The sequence below is a fragment of the Phocoena phocoena genome, chromosome 3 (assembly GCF_963924675.1).
Source record: "Phocoena phocoena chromosome 3, mPhoPho1.1, whole genome shotgun sequence".
Classification (NCBI taxonomy): domain Eukaryota; kingdom Metazoa; phylum Chordata; class Mammalia; order Artiodactyla; family Phocoenidae; genus Phocoena; species Phocoena phocoena.
The window spans coordinates 126,217,349-126,234,610 of NC_089221.1; the positions used below are offsets into that span (position 1 = coordinate 126,217,349).

Here is a 17,262-nt window from a genome sequence, read left to right on the forward strand (position 1 = left end):
AAAGGAAACTGAAGATGATTCAAAGAGATGGAAAGATATCCCATGCTCTTGGATAGGAAGAATTAATATTGTTAAAATGGCAATACTACCTAAAGCAAACTACAGGTTTAATGTGATCCCTATCAAATTACCCATAACATTTTTCACGGAACCATAACAAATAATCCCCAAATTTATATGGAACCATAAAAGACCCAGAATTGCCAAAGCAATCCTGAGGAAAAAAAAAAAAACAAGTAGGAGGCATAACCCTCCCAGACTTCAGACAATACTACAAAGCTCCCGTAATCAAAACAGTGTGGTATTGGTACAAAAACAGACATACAGATCAATGGAACAGACTAGAGAGCCCAGAAATAAACCTACACACCTACAGTCAACTCATCTTTGACAAAGGAGGCAAGAATATAAAATGGGAAAAAGTCTCTTCATCAAGTGGTGTTGGGAAAGCTGGACAGCCTCATGTAAATCAATGAAATTAGAACATGTCCTCAAGCCATATACAAAAATAAACTCAAAATGGTTTAAAGACTTAAATATAAGACATGACATCATAAAATTCCTAGAAGAGAACACAGGCAATACATTCTCTGACATAAATCGTAGAATATTTTCTTAGATCAATCACCCAAAGGAGAAGAAATAAAAGCAAAAATAAACAAATGGGACCTAATCAAGCTTAAAAGCTTTTCCACAAAACAAAAAGACAACCTTATGGAATGGGAGAAAATATTTGCAAATGATGCAACCAACAAGGGGTTAATTTCCATAATATACAAACAGCTCATACAATTCAATATAAAAAAAACAAACAACTCAATCAAAAGACAGGCAGAAGACCTAAATAGACATTTCTCCAAAGAAGACATAAAGACAGCCAACAGGCACATGAAAGGATGCTCAACATTGCTAATTATTAGAAAAATGCAAATAAAAACCACAATGAGGTATCACCTTACACAAGTCAGGATGGCTATCATCAAAAAGTCTGCAAATAGGACTTCCCTGGCAGTCAGTGGTTGGGACTCTGAACTTCCACTGCAGGGGACGCAGGTTCAGTCCCTGGTCGGGGAGCTAGGATCCTGCATGCCACATGATGTGGCCAAAATAAATGAATAAATTAAAAAAAAATTTTTTTAATGTCTGTAAATAATAAATGTTGGACAGGATGTGGAAAAAAGGGAACCCTCCTTCGCTGTTGGTGGGAATGTAAATTGGTGCAGTCACTATGGAGAACAAACAGTATGAAGGTTCCTTAAAAAACTAAAAGTAGAAAATAAAATTAAAAATAGAGCTACCATATGATCCAGCAATCCCACTTTAGGGCATACATGCAAAAAACACAAAACCTTAACTCCTAATTCAAAAAGATACATGCACCCCAATGTTCACTGCAGTATTATTAACAATAGTCAAGACATGGAAACAACTTAAATGTCCATCAACAGATGAATGGATAAAGAAGATGTGGTATATATATACAATGGAATATTACTCAGTTATAAAAAAGAATGAAATATTGCCCATTTGCAGCAACATGGATGGACCTAGAGAATATCACAATAAGTGAAGTCAGACAGAGAAAGCAAATATTATATGATATCACTTATATATGGAATATAGAAAATAATACAAATTAATCTGTTTACAAATCAGAAACAGATTCACAGACATAAAAAACAAGCTTATGGTTACCAAAACGGAAAGGGAGTCGGGGGGAAGGATAAATTAGGAGTTTGGGATTAACAGACACTATTCTATACAAAATAGATAAGCAACAAAGATTTACTGTATGACACAGGGAACAATATTTAATATCTTGTAATAACCTATAATGAAAAATAATCTGAATAAAAAATAATACATATATATGTAACTGAAACACTTTGCTGTATACCCAAAACTAACACAAAATTGTAAACCAACTATACTTCAATTTTAAAATAATAGTAATAATAACCGTTCCTCATTATTAAGTACCGACAATGTGCCAAGTTCTATGCTGAGAATTTTCCACCCATCATTTCGTTTAAGCCTCTGTAACAACCCAAGAGGTAGCCATTCTTCTTACCTGCGTCTCAGAGGAGGAAGCAGCTTTGAAGAGGGCATATAATTCCTGTGGTGGAGCCAGGAGCCAATTCCCTCCTCACTGACTGAAGAAACCAGTTTAACCACTCTTATCGGTCAGGATGCTTTCAGCTACAAGTAAAGAGTGCCTCTTAAAAGTGGCTTAGGGGCTTCCCTGGTGGCGCAGTGGTTGAGAGTGTGCTTGCCGATGCAGGGGACACGGGTTCGTGCCACAGTCCGGGAAGATCCCACATGCCGCGGAGCAGCTGGGCCCGTGGGCCATGGCCGCTGAGCCTGCGCATCCGGAGCCTGTGCTCCGCAACGGGAGAGGCCACAACAGTGAGAGGCCCTCGTACCGCAAAAAAAAAATGGCTTAGGGCTTCCCTGGTGGCGCAGTGGTTGAGAGTCCGCCTGCCGATGCAGGGGACACGGGCTCGTGCCCCGGTCCGGGAAGATCCCACATGCCGCGGAGCGGCTGGGCCCGTGAGCCATGGCCGCTGAGCCTGCGCGTCCGGAGCCTGTGCTCCGCAACGGGAGAGGCCACGCCAGTGAGAGGCCCGTGTAACGCAAAAAAAAAAAAAAAAAAAAAAAAGTGTCTTAAACGAGGAGAACACATATCATCTTCCACAACCAGAGAGAGGTCCAAGGTGCAGGGCTAGTCGATTCAGCAGCTCAGTGATTCAGCAGCTCAGTGATGCTGTCGGGAGCCCAGATTCTTGGCACCTCTTTATTCCATCCTTGCCCAGGTTCTTTGCATTGCTCCACTCCACCATTCTCAGGTGTGACTCCTCAGGTTTACAAGAGCCTGCTGTGGCTCTAGGCATCATGTCCTCACACAATCACATCAAAAAACAGGAAAGAAATTTCCCTTTGAGTGTCTCTTTTAAGCAGAAAAACCTTCCCAGAAGTCCTCAGTAGGCTTCTCTGCAGGTTCTGCTGGCAGAACTGCGGAAGAGGCTCATGCCCTTGCTACAAAAACAGATGGGAAATTGAGTAATTGGCATTTTCAGCCTCGAAAGTTGGAGGCAGGTGCCCCATTGGCAAAGAAGAGAAATGGGGCAGACAGGGAATGGCCACTGGGTAAGTGAATCAGAGTCTCGGCCACAGCCACTGTCTCTCCCCTCAGAGAATCACAAGCACATTGCCAAAAGTCCTATGAAGTTCTTTGTTTAATTTAATGTTGCAAATTTTGACATAACTGTTTAAGAAATGTTACACTTACTTTATTTCGTCCATTCTAAGATATATACTTTTTTCACATTTTGACATCTCTGATGATGAGATGTGGCTTAAAGGGAGCTCCTTTTCTGACCTTTCATTCTATGATTCTTCTAAGTATCATCCCCACCACAGCCCCCTGAAACAGGTGGCTCAAATTTGCAAAAGTAGACTCAAGAATGTTCCCTTGCTCCCTGGCTACACACAGGCCCAGCAAATATTTACTTATTGAGCATCTGCTGTGAAGCAGGAGCACGGAGGATACAACTGTGTGTGCAAGGCAGGTGTGAGCTCTCATGTAGCTGTGGTCTAAAAGAGGAAACAGATTGTAAATAAGTAAACAGAAAAAGAGATGGCTCACAAAGTTACCTGCCACACAGACACAAATAGGGCACCAAAAAAGAGGAGCAGAAAGAAACTCACTTCATGCCCTTACTGAAGGATGACAACAAAGTACCAAGGGAAAAGTGGGGATGGGAGCATTCTGGGCACAGAGAACAGCATATGCAAAGGCACTGAGATGAGTAAAAGCTTGATGTACCTGAGGAACTAAAATACATTGGGGCAAAGCAAAGGAAGGGGAGAGTGACATCACAAGAGGTGGGAAGGCAGGCAGAGACCAGAACATGCAGAGGGAACGGGAGGACACCTCTCATTAATGCAGGCTTCGTGGAGACTGTGTGGTGGCTTGCACTACGGTTGTTAACCTACCAGAAGCAGGGAGAATTGCTCTAAGGGAGAATTGCTCTAAGTCTAGCCACTCAAAGTGTGGTCCCCAACCAGCAGCATTGGAGTCACCAGGGAGCTTGTGAGGAATGTAGAATCTCAGGCCCCCTCTCAACCTACTCAATCTGAACGCTTTTTTTTTTTTTGCGGTACGCGGGCCTCTCACTGTTGTGGCCTCTGCCGTTGTGGAGCACAGGCTCCGGACGCGCAGGCTCAGCGGCCATGGCTCACGGGCCCAGCCGCTCCGCGGCATGTGGGATCTTCCCGGACCGGGGCACGAGCCCGTGTCCCCTGCATCGGCAGGCGGACTCTCAACCACTGCGCCACCAGGGAAGACCCGAACCCATATTTTAATAAGACTCCTAGGTGATTCACACACACAGTGAAGTTTGAGAATTGCTGCTATAAACCATCTTTCTTTTTTTGGACAGACATAACAACATTTTGTGTCTGACTTTCTGAAGTTCTAGAAGGGATCCCTTTACCTGTGCACATGACCTCTCTGGACACTGGAGCACAACCTTATGTTAATAAAGCAGAACACGACCTGGGGGGCCACAGAAATCACAGAAGGTTAGAGCTTAAAGCCAATACAATGGTTGCATTTTGCAGCCATAGAACAGGCCCACTGAGCATTTGAGCAGATCAGGACAAGCAGCCAGTTCTCCTGTATCCAGAGCTGCTCATCCTCACAAGGCACCTGGTGTGGAAACATGGGGTCTGGCTGTGGATGGTGTCAGCAGCTGCAGCTGGCCACTGAACAGAGCCAAATGTAGAGTAGAAGGGCTTGGGATTTAAGGGTAACAAAGCACGGCTAAAATTCACAGAGATTATGAATTGAGCTTGCAGAGTTATGCCAATTCTGTTAATGCCCCATGTGTAATTAAATTTTAAATACTTTATTCCACATCAGACTTCAAGTTGCCAAAACTCTTGATCTCACAGTGATAAATACCTGCTTTTACATACAGAGCTGTGGGCCACTGCCAAGCTATTCAGAAGCCCTAGAGCAAGACTCTAAATAAATAAAACCCAGAAGCCATGACGACAAGGGCTGGCGTCTCACTATCACCCAAGCGTCCACTTGCCTCTTCACCTGGCCTCCAATGTGATTGGCACAGGGGCATGGGCAGAGACACCAAAGGCCTGCAGTCGCCCCCATGGCTAGTCCTCAGGGCAAATAAGGGCCAAGAGTATAGATAAATTAGGTCAAAAAAGTAAGGTGGGCATCTATGCCCATAACCAAAAGGGTTTCCTCCTCGGGGGTAAACTATCCCAGTGCTTCCCAAATTTCAGTCACTCAAACACCACCTCCACAAGTTTCATCAGATTATTTATTTACTTAATGATATCTATGTGATTTTTTTTTTCAATTGACTTGTTCCTAACTCTTCTGTTTATCAATATCAAATAAGGACCAATTTTATGCTGTTAATGCAAATTCAAATAAATTCATAACTCTTCAAATATGTTGGCCTGAGTCACATCTACACTTACCTTACATATTCAGCACTAGTCTGAATTCCACACTTTGGGAAATATTGTTCCCTCTGACAGAAGTGGGAGGGAAGTAAGGATGAGTATTCCCTCACTTTCTTCATGAGGACTGGTCTTCAGGAAGTTAAAGGAAAACAAACTGAAGATGCTTCAGGGAAAAGAAAACACAAGTACTTTGACAATCAGGCAGGATCTGGTTAGCCCCAGCCACCCCAGGGAGCCAAAACTCTCATATTCCACCAGGGACTTCCTGTTTGCTAAGGTTTTCATTGGATACCATCCCTCCCACTGCTGGTCTGGGTTGTAAACACTTTGCCTATGTGGGCACTACCCTGAGCTGTGGCAGAAACATGACAGCACCATGGCTAGACTCAGCCTCTCTGAGTAAAAATCTCAGCCTCACCATTTACTAGGGAGGGTTATGGGCTAAACTGTGTCCCCCCGCCAAATTCATATGTTGAAGCCCTAACCCCCATTTCCTCAGAATGTGGCTGTATTTGAGACAGGGCCTTTAAAGAGGTGATAAGTTAAAATGAGGCTGTGAGGATGAGCCCTATTCCAATTTGACTGATATCCTTATAAGAAGAGGAGAGTAGGACACAGGGAGAGACGCCAGGGATGTAGGTGCACAGAGGAAAGACCAGGTGATGAGGCAGCAGGAAGGCTACCATCTGCAAGCCAAAGACAGAAGCCACAGGGGAAACCAACTCTGCTAACACCTGGCTTGTGGACTTCCAGTCTCTAGAACCAGGAGAAAATAAATTTCCATTGTTTAAGCCACCCAGTCTGTGGTACTAATATGTTTTGGGGGGTTTTTTTTGTTTGTTTTATTTTTGGCTGCATTGGGTGTTCGTTGCTGTGTGCAGGCTTTCTCTAGTTATGGCTAGTGGGGGCTACCCTTCATTGTGGTGCACAGGCTTCTCATTGCAGTGGCTTCTCTTGTTGCAGAGCACGGGCTCTAGGCACGCGGGCTTCAGTAGTTGTGGCTTGCGAGCTCTAGAGCGCAGGCTCAGCAGTTGTGGCACACAGGCTCTAGAGCGCAGGCTCAGTAGTTGTGGTGCATGGGTGTAGATGCTCCGTGGCATGTGGGATCTTCCCGGACCAGGAATCGAACCCATGCCCCCTGCATTGGCAGGCAGATTCTTAACCACTGCACCACCAGGGAAGTCCAATCTGTGGTATTTTGTTACAACAACCCTAGCAAACTAATACACCACATGAAATTAGACTTGCAAAACAGGAATAACAGCACTTATTTCATTAGCTGGTAAGGACTGAATGATGTGCTTCAGGCACAGCACCTGGCTGCAGGGGAGGTGTGTTTGCTCAGCATCTCCCCCATTCTTAGATCAGGTGCTTCACCCAATCAGTGCCCCCTCTGGGCCGGTGCTGGAACTACAGGATGAGAGGCAAGCCTTTCTCACCTTAATTTCCACCAGTAAAGGTGTGCAGGCCTGGAGCCTTGTGGCCTTCTTTGCTACAGATTGAGACACCACCTGAAGACTAAACAGAGGAGGGTGGAGTCAGGAAATGGAAAGAAAGTAACAACCACTCTGTTTGTGTTCCTGGATCTAAGCTTATCTTAAATCCAACTTCACCCTTCAAATCCCCAGTTACCTTCTGAGCTAATAAATTGCCTTTTTGGTTTTAGCTGGTTTGAGTTGTGATTATGTCACTTGCCACTAACGGAGCTGTGACAAACACAGTGGCCCCCAGGGTGAATTAATATTGTCAGCTTTGCTCTCTGTGTGAGGGAGATCACGCGATCCCAGTTTTAGTAGTGCAGGCATCTGCCCCCGCCAGAGTGACCGACGGGCCATGGGACTCACTAGGGAAGCCTAGTGAGCACATGTGAAGGGGTCAAAATGTGCCTCGGTCAGTCATGGAAAGTGCTTGTAGGGCCTGGACCAAAAGCCTTTTTTGCTCCCAAAGCTCTCTTGTAGATAAAGAATTCATTGTCATACAAAAGAAATGGGACTGCCTAGCACACAGGGTCTTGCCCACCTGGATCAGGAGAAACTGTCAATTTGTCCTTCTGACAAAATAACAGCACTATTTAATTTTTTAAAATATACCTACACAATGCCACCCCTTCTCAGACTCTGTGGGTAACAGGAGCTAGAAGCTCCATAGTCCTCGTATCTAAGGGTATCAGATGTTCCTACAGGGAAGGAGGAAGCTGGCAGAATCTATCACATTTCCAATGGTCTGGTTTACACAAAACTCCCTGCAGGGGGCAGCCTGGATGTGTGGCAGAGATTTCAGTGTTCCTTAGTATTTCCATAAGCATCTGACAATGTCTCCAGAGGAAACCCACTTGATTACAATAACTTGCATTTTTACACTAAGCACTTTACAGATCTCACTTAATCCTCTGGGTACTTTCATCCTCATTTTACAGATGAGGAAATTGAGCTCTTGATAAGTAATTCATTCAAGGTTTCACAGCTGTATGTGGCAGAACCTGACATCAAGTCTAGCGCCCTGGGCACCACTCCTGGTTCTGTCTCTAAGCTCTTGTGTGATTTCAGGCAAGCTTTCTTCCCCTCTCTTGGCCTCAGTTTCCTCATCGGACAAACGAAGCAATCAGACTGGCTTATCTCTCAGGCTCCTCTCAGCTCTAAAGTTTTTCTAGTTCCAGGTTTAAGAAATTCGCTTTAGACTCTGCACCCTGGCATCAGCCTGCAGCCTAGAGATGAACAGGGAGCATGCAGCACAGCCTTTCAAAAGAGAGTTAGTCCCTTGGGGGCTTCCCTGGTGGCACAGTGGTTGGGAGTCCACCTGCCGATGCAAGGGACACGGGTTCGTGCCCCGGTCCGGGAAGATCCCACATGCCGCGGAGCGGCTGGGCCCATGAGCCATGGCCGCTGGGCCTGCGCGTCTGGAGCCTGTGCTCCGCAACGGGAGAGGCTACAACAGTGAGAGGCCCGCGTACCGTAAAAAAAAAAAAAAAAAAAAAGACAAAAGAGAGTTAGTCCCTGCTGCAGTGTTAAGGGTTGGGTATCACCTTGGCCCCCAGGTAGAGGCACCCAGCTGGACAGACTCTCTAGACGTCTTCGTGGACCCACAGTTTTTCTCAGGGTTCCAAAGGCATAGGCTGTATGCCAGCTTAAGCCCACAGGGGTATTTTAGTTGGCCCTTGCAATGTTTTAAAACAGTTGAACTTAGTTACCAACATTTTAAAATCAAAAGCTGAAATCTGGACTCCCGGGTTCTTCTGAAAAGTCTTAAGATCTGGCCACTCCAGGCCCATGTTCCCCCTGGCCACATTTCCCTGAGTTGCTGGCTCCTGGCCTTTCAGCTGGAACAAGAGTGCTCTGCTTTGCCAGGTGGTCAGCTCACACACAGACCTCCCCTGACTGGTCCTGTGGGCACTTCGGCCTGTGAGCCTCACTTAAGGAGCCAAGAGTGCTCTTTTCTTGAGGAAGGACCTGAGGGGAAGGGATGTGCAGCATTGGGGCACAAGAATAAAAGCTCCTTTTCCTCCAGACACAACAGTGCTCCGGGCTCTGTGACAGTTGAAGGTGAACCTGTGGCCTGGGTGCAGGTAGGAGCCAGGTGCCTTGGAACCGAAACCTGAAGGTACAACAAAAGGAGAGGTTTTCATCCAGCCATGAAACTCTCCTTCTCCCAGCAGCCGCCACTCAGATCTCTATCTGCTTTCCGGGGCCCAGGGTGGACCAGCAGGCATGTGTCATTTCCCTGGATAGGGGCTATAATGGGGACATTGTGCTGAGTGGAAAAAGAGAGGTTTTCATCCAGCGACCAGCATTGGGCAGACACTCGAGCAAGGGGCTCTGGGGCTCACCCTGCACAAAGGAGTTTGGGAGCAGGGCCCTGAGCCAAGAAGAAGCCCCATGGGTTGGGCTGCATGTCCGCAGTGGCAGGCAGTGGGGCTGGGAAACACAGAGGCATTGCTCCCAGAACACATCATTGCAATCTCATTTTCCTCTGCAAATAGATAAGCAAATAAACAATCCCAGAGGATAAAGGAGACCACCCCAAAAATACCTGCATTAATAGAAACCTCGTTGAGTCCTTGAGCATTTATTCACTGACTCACCCCACAATACTTGCTACCACTTACTAGGTTCCGGGCACTGTGCTAGGCCCTAGAGACCTCGCAACAAGTAAGACACAGCACCCACTCTCATAGCACTTGCAATCTGGGGGGCCATGAAGAGGTAAGGAGAGACCTAAGTAGGAAATTATACATTGATGACCCAACGGAACAACTGAGAGTGACACAGTAACAGAGTCAGTTCAAGAACCCAGATCTGAGTCCCCAGTCGATGGTTTTTCTTACTCTTCCCAGGGTCTCCTGAGATCACTGCTTGTCTGCTCCGAGGAATGGTGGGTTGGAGCTTAGTGAGGAAGGCACCCCAAATACTATAGTAAGGAATCTGAACTCTACGTTGAGGACAAAGGAGAGCCATCAAGTATTTTTAAGGGGGATCTGATTGGAACCATGGAACGGTCACTGTAGCAGCCACGATGGAAGCAGACCTGGAGGCAAAGTGACAGGTTAGAAGGCTAAAGTTTGCTTCTCTCACTAGGACAAAGAACATTTAGTCTCCAAATTTTTCTTTCCCAGGGCTTCCCAGTTGCACCTGATAAGCTAAGAATGAGACTAGGGAGTATCATTTGTTTTCACAAGACTAGGAGCATGTGGGAGCTGAAAGCTTTTTTCCTGGAATTGTTCACTGGGACCAAATTTGATATCTTTTTACAGAGCTGGAGCTCTCCACACAGACTTCTTTAGACAAGTACCAGGCAAACCTAGAAAACTTAGTACAACAATAAGAAAAGGGAAGATATGAGGCAGATCCTAAAAGTCCTTTCCAGAGAATTGCATTCATACAGGGAAGTGGAAAAGGGAGGAGAAACCAGACATTGGCATCCACAACTTCCATCCCCATTCTCATTCCAGCACTTCCCACCTGATACCCTACAATCTAGCCAGACCAAACTTCTTTACAGACACATCCTGCAGTTTTCTATCTCTATGTCTTTGCTCTCACTGTTTTCACTGCCTGTAATGTTATCTTCTCATTGCAGGCTCACCTAAGTGTCTGTCATCCATTACTGTCTCCATGATCAGTAAGATATTCTTGCTTTGTCTGAATGAATTCCAAGAACACTTTATCTCTCCTCTGGCACTTTTCACATAATAATTTTTTTTTTCACATAATAATTTTTAATTAAATTATTTTGTACATATTTATCTCTTCTACTAGATTGTAGGTTCCTTAAGGATGGAGATCATTTCTACTTAGCGTTAGTTCTCCCAATAGAAATTGGCACAGAATGCAACAAACGTTCCTAAGTGGACTGATGAAAAGTGGGGATAGTTTTTATGGTGACTATAGGCCTAAGTAAAGGAAAAGTACAGAAAAATATAGTTATTCCTTGTCCCAAACCCACAGCCTCCTCATCCACCTCACCCAGTATCCTAACAGCAACCAAGCTGTAGTCAATTTAGTCAACAGTGCCACCTAGTGGGCATTATGGGTAATTATTAAACCAGAACCACTACACCTTCAGAGTGACTTCTTTGTTAATCCTTAGGAAAACTGTGCACAGACTGTGTTCTCCCATTTTTACATCTTTCCTAGACCACAGCTCAGTTAATTCCACTCCAAAATTTCTTCCATAGGTGCATATAAATTCCCTTCAGCTTTTTTGATTTTTCTGTTCCAATTCTCTTCTAAACATCCAGAGTCTGAAAGTTTCTTAAAGTTTCTAAAAGTTCTAAGCCTCCATCTGTTCTTGCAACAGTTACGTTTTACATATTTTTAAAATTTACTTCAAGTGAAATATTATGCTTTTTAAAGTATAAATGGGCTAGCCTGGAAACTTGACTACAATTTATAGCCTTGTTTCCAAGTGTTTCAGAATTCAAACAGTGAACTTTTAGAAGTTAACCCACTTGTAAATCGTTGGTTGTCTGCTTTAGAATTTAAACTGACCTTTTCAAATTGGAAAAGTGGGCAGGAACAAAGAGGAATTGGCAAACAATAACGGCTCACAGCTATTTAAGGATTACAAAGTGGGTTTGTACCATCATTTCATTTGCCCTCCTAACAGCCTTATGAGGTCAGTATGAGGTTTCCCACAGCACAGATGAGCAAGCAAACCTCAAAGGCTTAAAGTTGTACACTTAGTAATTAGAAGAGCAAGAGATCACACACAAGTGTTCAGACTCCAATCCCGCTGTTTTTTCACTACACCATACTTCCTCTGTGCTCATACACAGATATACTAAACAAACTACTGATGCAATCTGGCGAAGCCAGGGCTAATTTCAACTTGCCCATCAAAGCAATGGAGGAAATAGTCCCAGGCCAGGAAAACGCAGGATGCTTTTTCCCAAGTCCTCCCTTGCGCCTTTGCACAAGATGGTCCCAATGCCAGAATGTTCTAAGTAAAGGAGTGGCCTAGCCAAAACTTCAAACTGTGACCTGGCCTATCTTGGGGAGGAGGAGTGTCTAGAAGGAGAACTAAGCCTGGACTTCACTTTATGAAGGGTCTTAAATTTAGACATTTCATATTGTCTATAAACGGTTTGGACCTACTTTCACAGAGACACACTAATAGGATGAAAGATGTTGACATTCTTCATACAACTTTAAACCTAAATCCCATTCCTGACCACACTGGCCATAGCAATATTTTTTCTACATCCTGTAATTATTTTGGGAAGAGCACACTTAACATTGCACTGCATTTGTATGCTAAAAAAGTGTTCATTTCCACAATTTTTATCACTCCGTGTTGGCATTCTTCACGTTTTAGTGCACAGGGAACCTCGAAAGTTGGATGTGTCTCAAGCCATTGCCCACCTTTTAGCAATCCTCTCTTTCTCTCCTTTTCCCAGGTGGTTTTATTTTTTAAAGATCTTTATTACTTCACTCCTCTTTTACACCATTATTGACACTGTACCAGCATAGAGTTTGGTCCACTGTCTCGCACTAGAAGGTGCCCAGGAAAGACCTGTTTAATGGAGAAGATAAACCAAAAGCCAGGAAATGGGTGGCAGCGGCAGGCAAAGAGATTTTGATTCCACTGTTGAAAAACAGGTTCTAACAGTCTGTACAATCTGAAAATGGACCGGGCTGGGAAGTGCAGTAGTAAGCCCCTCGTCACTAGCGTAATGCAAGCAGAGCTGAACAACGCGTTGGTCTGGACGGGGGTAGGAAGCACGGGCGCGGGTACGAAAGAAAGCGTGTGAACTGGGATGTGGGTCCTCTAGCCCCTCACGGAGGGGCATGAGGACTTGTGAAAGGCAGGGCGTGGCGCGGAGCGTGTGCGGGACAAGGAACACCGCGGCCCAGGGGGCGAGGCGGGCTCCGGGTCTATTCCGGGAGCGGCGTGCAGGGGCAGGCGAGGGCGGGCGGAGGCGCTGGGCAAGCATCCTGTCGGGGGAGGGGACGCGCGGAGGGCGCTCCAGCGGGCGGGACTGGAGAGCGCCGCACGCCCGCAGCCGCCGGCCCCGCCGGAGGCACCGCGCCCTGCTCCGCGCGATCGATCGCTGGCGCCATGGACCGAGGCCGCGGTAAGAAGAAAAGTGGTGCCCACACTTGTTGCTTGGTGGGGAGGGGAGAACCGAACGATCTAGAGGCCAGAGAGGACAAGGGAGAGACGGGCGGTGGAGCCGGGGTGAGAAGCGTGGGCGCGTGGAGCGGGTAGCGGGGGTCGAAGGCCGGGCGCTGTGGGTACAGGTGTCTCCTGGGCCAGGGCAGCTAGGGGTCTGTTAGGGACTGGTGTGTTAGGGACTCGTCCCGGAGCTGAGTCGCCTCCTGTTTGTGAAACCAACGTTTTCATACACTTGGAGTCTTAACTTCATAAAAGAATGCCCCACAGAATTCCTGAGGACGGCGGGCTCCTCTGACCCCATCCCACCTCCCCCCAACCCCCACCGAAAGTAAAATAGGGCTAACGAGTCACACTCTTGAAAACCACCGGACATGCGAAGACCCTACTGTTCGAACGCTGAGAAGCCCCAGGAGACGAAGTGTGCAGCTACCCAGGGTATCGGGAGGAGGAGCTGCAGGAGTGTGTGTGGGTGGCACATGGGTGTCTGAGCCCTGGCTCTGTTCCTGACAAGCTGCGTGACCTTAACCTACCCTTTTTCTCTCTGGGCTAGTGACGAGGTTAGACCACATGGTCTCTGAGACCCTTTTTTGCTTGGACTCTTTTTCAGGAGACGAGAGTATTTGATAAAGTTTCACAGACATGGTGGGGGCTTGTTGAAACTGCAATTGACAGGAGCAAAGAGAGGGCATTTATGGGGGGCATTCATTGGGGCCTGTGCTTAAGTAAAGGCCTGGACACCTCAATGGGCTCATGTCTGTGGAAAAGGTGGCCTGCTTGAACATGGGGGCAGTGTCAAAGGCTGACCACCAGAACACCAGTGTCATAACTTCCCACCTCTGGAATCCAAGGAGATCACAGGTGTGAATGCACTTGGTAAACTGGCGAGTGCTGTGCCAACATGAGAAGCATTATTATTCTTGTTATTATTATTAATGGAAAATTCCTCCCCTTCCCTACAATAATCTTACACCCTTCCTCCATCTGCCTGTTTGCTGTGCTAAGGCCTCCAAGGGGAAAAAAAGGAGTGGCCAGGGGTGTGGAAGCAATTAGGAAGGGCAGTGGGGGCAGGGATGAGAAGAAGAGCAGGTGTCGGGGTAACCTCTCTGCACCCCTCTTACGGGTAAAGCCAGAGTTCAGAGGGCTACAGGGGACCCCAGACTTCCAGGTCAAGGTGCTGGGGACAACTTCCCCACCCACACCATCTCCAACACACAAAATGCTGCATCCACCCTCTATTAGGAGCTGGAAGGACAGGCAAAAAATGGAGGGGGCTTCCGCGTTTGGCACTTTGGAGACCGAGGCTGTGATTTGTAAAGCAGTTCTCACCTGTTAACTGACTCCTGGACAAGTCTGCAAAGAGCAGACGCACTTGCCAGGGAGGAAAAAGAAAAGAGAGAAGAGGCACCTCTAATATCCCTCAGTCCCCCATCCCCATTTCCCACATTGTACATTTAAAGCAAAGAGCACTGCCCTTCACCCCATCACACCCCAAAAGTTGCCAAATACCACCCTGTCCCCAGTACAAAATCCCCATAACTAGCCTACCTGGAGCTGTGGAAAACAGACCACCCAGAGCTTTGACAGACCATGAGTGATAATAATTCATTCAGTTTAAAATGCTTAATAACTGATGCCTCACTCAAGAAGGCTGCTTCCAGACCACTCTTCCTAGGAAGCCAGACTTCCCGGGAATCTATTAGTACTCAGAATGCTCTAGGGCTCTGACCTTCTCCCCTGCTACGGGCTTTCCTAGCCTACTTTCCTTCTCCTTCATAGCCCTTGTCACGATGTGCCATTACTCTAAGAGTTGGTTATCCGACTATGTGTTTAGTGTCGACCTACCCTGCCAGAATGTAAGCTTCCGGAAGGTTGGGAGTGGATCTGAGTGGGCACCCTGCTGACACCAATGCCTGGCACACAGTAGGAGCTCACTAACAGTGGTTCAAGTAGTTCATTAGTAATATGAAACACACTTTATAGTGTATCCCAAGTTGATTAATTGTAATGCTGATTTTTAAAAATACATACCACAAAATCCTCACATCAGAACAATTCTTTGTGACTTGCAAAGGCCTGCGCAAATGCGAGTGAAGTGGATGAGGCACACAGGACCAGGTCATGTGTCTAGATCCTCAGCTGTCAACCCTGAGAAACTACGGCAAACGCTGTACAAATTAAAACTATATATGAACTAGAATGCAAAATCTGTGTGGGTTTTTAAGATAAAATGTGAGAGACTTCACAAATCATTCCAGTGGAAATTCCTTCTTGTGCCCATATCCCCAGGAGGGTGTGAGCACTCTCTTCTTTTGCCAGGGAAATTTTAAGAAGCACAGGTCTCATTTCAGCCCCATACCAACCACGTGGGGAGTGAGACTGTCATGCCCAGGGAAGGAAACCACACTTCACTATTAATAACAGTAACAACTGAAATCATCAAGTTCTTATCATGAGCCAGGCAACATGCTCAGCTTTCTACATGGCTTCTCTTGGAAAAAGCGATGGGATGAGGCTATGACTAGGTACTATCATTAATCCCTACCTCACAGGAAAGCAGGCTTGGCAGTGTATTAGTCAGCTAGGGCTGCCGTAACAAAACACCACAGACTGGGTGGCTCAAACAACAAATTATATCCTTACAGTTCAGGAAGCTAGAAGTCCAAGATCAAGGTGCCATCTGGGTTGATTTCTGGTGAAGCCTCTCTTCCAGGCTTGTATATCGCTGCCTTCTCACTGTGTCCTCACATGGCCTCTTCCCTGTGCACAGAGAGAGAGAAAAAGAGAGAGATCTCTGGTGTCTCTTCCTCTTCTTGGAAGGGCATCAGTCCTGTTAGATTAGGGCCCACCTTTATGACCTCATTTAACCTTAATTACCTCCTTAAAGGCTCTATCTCCAAATGCAGTCACACTGGGGGTTAGGGCTTCAATGTATGGATTGGGGTGGGGGGGTGGGGGACACAATTCAGTCCGTAACAGCAGGATTAGATCACTGACATTAACTTATACAGTCACTTGCCATGTGAGAGACAGAGCTGGGTTTGAACCAAAGTCCTGATCTTAAGCTTGCTGCTGGCTGCCTCTGTAGTGGCAGGTGACCTGCCCAAGCCCTAGAGTAGGGCTTGGATGCCAAATCTTCCTGCTGCAGGTCCAGGCACCTCCATTACGCCACAACTATACTGTTCAGATCTTCAGTAGCAATTACAGCATAGAAGCTCATCATCAAAGTCAACTGACTTGAGAACGAAAACAAACCTGGGAAGTAGGATTTCTAGTCTAACAGGATATGTGTCTTCCCATGAGTAAAGCAGGATTCATATAGTAACAGACACAGAAACCACTTACATTATAATGAAATTCCTTCCAGCAGGACTTCCCAATTCATGAATATCATTCAAAGAGAATCAGCCATTGGTGAAGATACCACCTTCACTACAGACTAATGATTATGGCCACCACCTTCTACAGGACCAGTAACTTAACTCTTTATCCTCTAATGAGGATAAAATATGGATACTGATGATGCCTACTTCTTGGGGTTGTTATAAATATTAAGTATATGGAAAATACTTCAAATAATGCCTAGCATATGAGAACCATCAATAAATGCTGGCTATTGTAATAATTACAGTCTTTCGTTAATCAGATTCAACATAATAAAATTCTATTGGCCCCAAGCTGGTCTGACTCTGAGGACACTTTTTGAGTCCCTACTCCGTTTTAAGAACTGGGCTAGACAACTTTGTATACAACTCAAAGACAGGGACCATGTCATAATTTCTGTATCCGTGGAGCTCCTTCATGGTGCTTGTCTCTCGGAAATCCATCTCTGACGTGCAATAACTGAACCATTTGATGACAGTTTCTGAGTGACTGACAAAATATTAATATATAAGGCCAATGTGTCTATTTTCTCTTATTTATTCTATTTATTCCTGCCTGCTGACTATGGTTGTGTCTTCACAATTTTGCTTTTGTGAACTTTCTAGTCTTCTCGAGTTCTTTGCTTTAAAGCCTTTGGTCTAAATTTTCTCTAATTTTTAATACACCTTCTTAATGTCCAAGGTTGTATCTGATATGCCTAGCTCATATGAAACAATCAATTTCCCCAAATTTCCTTTCCTTTCTACTTTACAACTAGTTCTTTTTCAACTAGTTGCA

At 45.8% G+C, this 17,262-nt stretch overlaps 1 protein-coding gene across 1 annotated transcript in view; it reads left to right on the top strand.

The window, feature by feature from the left end:
• The first annotated feature begins 13,005 nt into the window (after positions 1-13,005).
• The window catches only part of AFAP1L1 (actin filament associated protein 1 like 1), a 70,012-nt gene continuing 65,755 nt past the window's right edge, over positions 13,006-17,262 (top strand). The window contains exon 1 of the mRNA XM_065873305.1: positions 13,006-13,063. Within this exon, the coding sequence (XP_065729377.1) occupies positions 13,048-13,063 (16 nt within the window). The 5' untranslated portion in view covers positions 13,006-13,047. The remainder of the gene's footprint in view (positions 13,064-17,262) is intronic.